This window comes from Poecilia latipinna, unplaced genomic scaffold (assembly GCF_001443285.1).
Source record: "Poecilia latipinna isolate Pla-1442-1.1 unplaced genomic scaffold, P_latipinna-1.0 Scaffold362, whole genome shotgun sequence".
Taxonomy (NCBI): Eukaryota; Metazoa; Chordata; class Actinopteri; order Cyprinodontiformes; family Poeciliidae; genus Poecilia; species Poecilia latipinna.
Window position 1 is genome coordinate 376245 of NW_015112978.1, and position 6467 is coordinate 382711.

General features: G+C 38.5%; 1 protein-coding gene across 1 annotated transcript in view; it reads right to left on the reverse strand.

The window, feature by feature from the left end:
• The window catches only part of LOC106949773 (eukaryotic translation initiation factor 2-alpha kinase 3-like), an 11160-nt gene extending 4799 nt beyond the window's left edge, over nucleotides 1-6361 (reverse strand). Inside the window, exons 1-12 of the mRNA XM_015036258.1 lie at nucleotides 5591-6361; nucleotides 5464-5507; nucleotides 5284-5374; nucleotides 4777-4826; nucleotides 3844-3910; nucleotides 3155-3210; nucleotides 2935-3054; nucleotides 2698-2820; nucleotides 2426-2621; nucleotides 741-875; nucleotides 239-337; nucleotides 30-92 (exon numbers count right to left, since the gene is read on the reverse strand). Coding sequence (XP_014891744.1) covers nucleotides 30-92; nucleotides 239-337; nucleotides 741-875; nucleotides 2426-2621; nucleotides 2698-2820; nucleotides 2935-3054; nucleotides 3155-3210; nucleotides 3844-3910; nucleotides 4777-4826; nucleotides 5284-5374; nucleotides 5464-5507; nucleotides 5591-6166 — 1620 coding nt within the window. The 5' untranslated portion in view covers nucleotides 6167-6361. The remainder of the gene's footprint in view (nucleotides 1-29; nucleotides 93-238; nucleotides 338-740; nucleotides 876-2425; nucleotides 2622-2697; nucleotides 2821-2934; nucleotides 3055-3154; nucleotides 3211-3843; nucleotides 3911-4776; nucleotides 4827-5283; nucleotides 5375-5463; nucleotides 5508-5590) is intronic.
• Nucleotides 6362-6467: the final 106 nt, after the last annotated feature.

Genomic DNA, 6467 nt, shown 5'->3' on the forward strand with positions numbered 1-6467 from the left:
GACACAGACTTAGAAATATAATGAAGTACCTTGAAGGGAAAAGCCTGAGAAAACTCTTTGGGAAGCTCATTGCTTCTTGTGTTGTCCCAAACCTAACAGTAACAAAGTTATGACAATAAGAGTGAATTAAATCAGTTTGTTAAGAAAATAATTCTACATCCCATTTTACAGAAACTGTGAAAGCAAAAACACACAGATTTATTTAATTTTAAAATCAGTCATTTTATGAAAGTCTAACCTTTGCTCTTTCGTGGCCAGTTGAGATTTTCCAAAGGAGTTCAAAAAAGATCAGACCCAGAGAAAACATGTCCACTTTTCGATCATAGATTTTACTTGCCTGTTGGAACAAAAAAGTTAATATTCCAATTATTCCTTGCCCTAATCTTTAGCTTGAATATTAGAATTTGTTTTGTTTTGTTTTTGCATAGCAGGTAATGTAATGAACATTTACGACCAGTTATGAACAAAGGAGTTGCAGGTGTTCTAGGTCGTACTAGAACACCTTCTCTTTTTCGCCTGGACAAAAAAAAAGTGCCCGTTTGAAATCATTACAACTCAGAATTAACATATCAGCCCAATTTGGTATTCCCTCCACTGGTTGCCCATTTCCTTTAGAATTGATTTTAAGATCTTGTTTTCGGTTTTTAAGTGTCTAAATGGTCTCACATCTCCTTATTTTTTTACTTTCCGATACAATAAAACCAGTACTCATGTTAACTTTAGCACACCCTCTTACTTACTTGTTCAGGAGCCATGTAGGTTTTGGTTCCTCGTTCTTCTGTTCTTTCAATCAAGATTTCAGTTCTGTCAATAGTGACGAGACCAAAATCCCCAATCTTCACCTTCCCATTTTCATTAAGCATTATGTTTGAAGGCTGAGAAGTGAAAAACAAATAAAGTTATTGAACTGTTCATCAAACTTCTTGGATCGAACTAATCCTTTATGAAAACTAAAATTACCAGTGATGGCATAGACTCACCTGCCAACATGGAAAAATAATATGTAATAAGATCATTTATATTGCTATAGTCACCCTGTGATTTGTCCTACAATGTATTTATTTTTCATTTAACTTAACCAATTTTGCTTATTTTTTCTTCAAAGTCACTGAATTTTTGCTAATTCCCATTGTAATGATCAGAAGCAACCTCTCGCTAACTGCACTGGCTACCATTCGATGGGAGCATGTTCCTCCTGTCTGTACGTTGGCAATAAAATGGTTAAAAAACATTTAATATATGAACTGATTTTCCATAATTTAGCTCATTTATGTAATGTACAGTGTTTTTTTTGTGACCAACTGTGTGTGTGTCATGTGTTGCGTATGCTGAGGGGCGATCAGAAACAGCAGAGAACAGATTCGAGGGGAGGCAGGCAGTTTGCTTGCCTCATGGCAGGGGGCGCTCTCACATTGGTCTTATGACTCCACGTATGCAGAGTATGAGTATGACCCTCTTGAGATTCATAATCTTAGACCTATTACGCTTCCTTGAAGAAGTTAGGACAGATCTATGGGCTATAGAAAACTTGTTCATTACATTTTTTGCACAAAGTAATTATTAGATAATGAAATTTCAGTCTGGTCAGTTCTGCCTATTTTGAGTTCCTTTCATAATGAGCTGTTTTAGGGCCACTTGTCAGTTTAAATCCAAATAAGTTTCTGCTAATTTTGCACCTCAACTCAAGATTTACATGTAAAAATGGCTGCAAACAGATGCACGATTATAGAACTGTACATCTTTGAAAAGCAGAAGTAGAGCCTCCTGCACAAGCAGCAGGTGGTTTCTGAACAGCAAGTCAGCAACAAAATACTTGTCTTTTCCAGTAGCCATTGTACAGCACATACAGCGGTAAAACCAGCTGACCAAATGTGCTGGAGCTCATCTTTGCTTGCTGGGTGATGGGTGAAGCTCCACTGAGGTTGCTAGGTAACTGGCTGGGGTTTGCTGGGGTTGCTAGTTGAGGGACTTTGCTTGATGATTGTTGACTTAACATTCTGAAGGTACTTGAAAGGAATGGCTCATTTTCAAAACACCAAAAAAAAACATTAAGTTATTGCCAAGAAACATCTGGAAGTTTTTTAAGTACTTGGGCTGATTTTAGAAGTAGTAGAGATTCAAAGGGAAGTACAAAAATGAGCAAAATGTGAATTTTGCACGAAAGACCACCTTTAAATGTTTGTGTAAAATAAGAAAAAGATTTTGAAGTTTGCAGTTTGCTTCAAGCCATGTGCACATTTTTCATGAAAAAATTAAAGTAGTTTCCCAGTGCAACTTTCAAGAGAGAAATTTTGGTATTAGAGAAAAATGAACGTAGAATACAAGCAAGGGAGGATCCAAGGAAGGAAGTAGAAGGAAGGAAGACATTAGGAAGGTAGGATCCAACCGACCAACCAAACCAGCAGTGTAAAATCCCAAGTCTCACCTTTAGGTCTCTGTGAATGAAGTTGTTGGAGTGAATATATTCAACTCCACCGACTGTCTGCAATGCAATAGGAAGACTGTCTGCTCCTCTCTGGTTGTGTGGTAGATCCTCCTTATTCTTTTCATTAATCCATTCTCGGAGGGTTCCAAAGCTACATAATTCCATCTTAATGAAGAGGTACTTTTCACATGTGACACTTGCAAGTTAAAAAAAGGGAAATGTGATTTCTCTTAGTCTATAAGGTGAATGAAACTAGAGGAGAAAACTCTTACTCTTTTAGTTTCTTTAGGATTTTCTCTTGTTGCACTTTTGAATCCTCCGTCCAACAGTTGTAGTATCTGACAATGTTTTTGTGTTGGAGTTTTGATAACGCCGTCACCTCTCGCAAAGCTTTTCTAAATAAAAATAATACAAATACAACCACCCTCAGTGAAACAGTTTAACTGTTTTTCCTGAAATCTTTTAGCAACGTTTCTGTTTTTGTGCCCAGAGCAGCACCACATACTCACTCTGTTCCAGGAACGATCTTCACTGCATAATCCAGGTCCAACAGTTTTTCCTTCACCATAAAAACGCAACCGAAACCTCCTCCACCAAGATATTTCAGGATCTCAAACTCTGATGTGAATCTTTAAACATTAAACAGATTGCTTAGACACAAAAAAATGCATTGGCCTTTAATACTTATTACAGTTTATGCTTTTAATGCAATAAAATGTTTTTCAATACCGTGACTGCACTGGTGGGTTTCCTGGGTTTGTGATTTCCTGGTTTTCCACATCATTCTGGTAAAAAAACAACACCAATGTGTGTATTTTAAATATAGAAATGGATTAATACATCGTCAGTATTTGCGCTATATACAGAGAAATAGTACACTACAACTTCAGCCTTTAGTCGCAATGTCTGCTCATTGCATTGAAACGGCAACCATAGCAATAAGATCTTTTTCCTGGTAAGATTTTATTCCCTACAATAAATAAAATTCATATTACTAGTTTTCCAAATGGTAAACGCAGAAAATGCATCAGCAGAAGACTTGTAATTTCTGCTGCTCCAAATTAATGTAAGTGTGAGAAGCAACAATTATGATGTTGTTTTAAGGTGAATGGGGCTGATGGCCTAATAATGATCTACAACAGTACATAGAAGCTTCAAGGCAGATTTACAGGGTACAGTTAAAATTATATTAACTGCAGTATATACCTTTGTAGTGTGTTCATTTTATATAAACACTAATTTGTTTGTGCAGTAAGTTTCTATCATCCTAAAACTGTTTCAGCCATGGACACTTTATGCTAGTTTCTGTAAAATGCTTAAAGATCTGCAATGTTTTCAACTCTTACATTTACAGATAACATATGAGTGTCTACATAAGCATCAAACAATGCATTCATAGTTTAACACAAAAGCAAAACCTGGTCCGAAGAAGCCGCAGGATCAGACGAGCCTGTCATCTCGCTCTGTGACGTCTCAGCAGAATCTCTTTAACAAAATATTAATAGAAATTATTGTTCTATAGTTAAGACTCTGTGTTCTACAAGCTGCTTTAATAGAAGTAGGTAAGAAGTGTGACCGTGCAGATTATTAACTAATCATTAACCTGCAGCAGACAGCGGTCACAACAATCTGAGTTTTAATCTCAGATGTTCCTAAAAGTAATTCAGGCTAAAGCAGCAGCAGCAGCTACTGGAGTACAAATGTTTGTCATGTAAAGCAAATGAAAAACAAAACTATATTTTTCATTTCTAAACTAAATATTTTTTGTATTGAAACATATATTGGTACATAGAAGCTGCCAAGGCTCAGATTTCTTGATGTCATCCAAAAACAACAACCATGGACTTAAGTCTCAATGAATCAGCAGTGGGATATACTAGAAGTGACATTGGATGCAGTTCATGTACCAGATGCTCTTAAGTGCACAAAACAGTGAAAATCTAAACAACCTACAGACATGACAGGGTGTCACCATGTCAAACAAAACAAGCTTTTATCCAATAGTGAAACTTTGCATTCATGTTTTACATGATGCAAACAAATATTTGTTCTTGAATCAGCAATGCTCAGAGTAGTTACTGGCTTTTTTCTAAATGTGTGGCCTTTACTTGACAGTTTTAGAGAACAGGAAAGGAACCAGAGGGAGAAGACTGCCAGCCCAGGCTGAGAATCACACCTACAGTAAGTGTGCCCCTCTCTACATGGGGTGCCTGTGCTCCCCAATGGACCACAGAGTGACCTGGTAGTTATCAGGATTGGCAGTTTGCTACTGAAGTAAGATAATGACTGCTCATTCGTACTCCACATATCCCCACTAAAACAAAGCGCTTTATCTTTTTAAGATGACTTACTGTGACGTGGGTGATGGCTCATTTCCTCCAGATCCAGTTTTTCTGGACATCTAAAATTCACAAAAGTAGATTTTTTTTCTTATTACCTTAATCTTCACTATTTAGTTTTTCTTGGTAGGAAAGTCTTTTCCCAGTAACTTGCAACCTTAACATTGTTTCACTTTCATTTGATTATATTTCAATCACAATCTTAAATTTTTTTCTCTGTAATTTTACGTGATTGACCAACACAAAGTAGAGCATTATTATGATTCACAGCTCAGGTAGACCAACTTGTCGAGCCAAGTTTTACTCCTTCAAAATACAGTTTTTTCATACCTAATTTTGAAATTCAAGGTTTTTACTCTGCCATTTTTTCAGATATTTATACCTAGACACACTTAGTAATTCAGTCTCTAAAAGATGGCCTGGCTTTGCTTTACCATGTAAATTAATGGCTCTTAAGATATCATACAGATAGTGGGGTGCTGCTTTAACTATCACACCTTTAAACTATGATAAACAAACCTGGTTGTTGGGGGGGTTTGGGAAATCAGCAAATAATATTGAGTCACTTGAAGTCTTCTGCATATTATGTGATGATGACTCATTTGAGTCCCTGAGAAAGAAAACAAATAAGTACATCCATGTCAGTACAGACATAGTATTCAGTTCTACAACCTGTAGCCGATTTTTTTTGTGCCTTACAATGAATCTGACTGTGATACTGCTGCTGCTCCATCTTCAGACTCCTGAAACGCAAAGGAAGAGTGAAATATGTTCTAGTTTGCTGTAAGTTTGAATGTGATTCAGGAGAAACCATAACATTGTCCACCTGGCTGTCGGAGTCTGACTGTTGTATTCGAAACGGGCTGACACGGGCAATTAATGGGTTCGCGTGGTCTCCCTCTGCTGGCTTGGCCCGCAATGTACGATAAGCAGCTCGGTCAAGGGAAGGCTTAGCATCAAGGCCGAGCGGATCCTGACGCAGAGCGGACACAAACTGCCGGTGATCTTCTGACCCTCCCGGTACACCCGCAAGGCAGATGTTGCGTGGTCTGGAGCGATCCTCCAAGTCTTCACATTTCTTGGACAACGTGCCAACTGATGCATTTAACGAGTTAACTGATGCCTCCAGCATAGCCAGCCTCCCGTCCGGATCGTTAGCAGCCCGCTCCAAATCGTGAATAGCAGACCCAATCGAGGCAATTTGAGTCTCTAGCGGTGTCACGGCTGCTGAAATCTCCTTCTTAACCACATTTGAAATAATGTTCTCCAACCTGTTGAGGAGATCAGTGCTTTGGTCTTTCAGCTGCAACTTGGTTAGCAGTACACTATTAACATCTGGTTCAGCAGGAGCCTCGTGGTCAGATTCGCTGCGAGTCGCCTCTCTGGAGAAGTTTTTCGCCATGTTTAACTCCGGTACTTACAAGTTGCGCATCAATGTATTTTCATTCACTATTAGCCTTGTCCGTTCCAGAAAAGTGTATAAGGCAGTGATGTTTCTCCTGTGCCGAGGATTCGGGGCGTGTATCGAGTAATCCTGGAGGATTTTTATGAGGCGCCTACCGAGACTTGTGTTGATGGAGGCTGTGACGTTTGAAGTCTCATATTTGGGACGTACCACGTGACTGATTCAGGAAATGGTTTGTCAGTTTGCTTGCCGATCGAAATAAGTGGTAGCAAAACGCTGTTGCATCACCCGTCATATT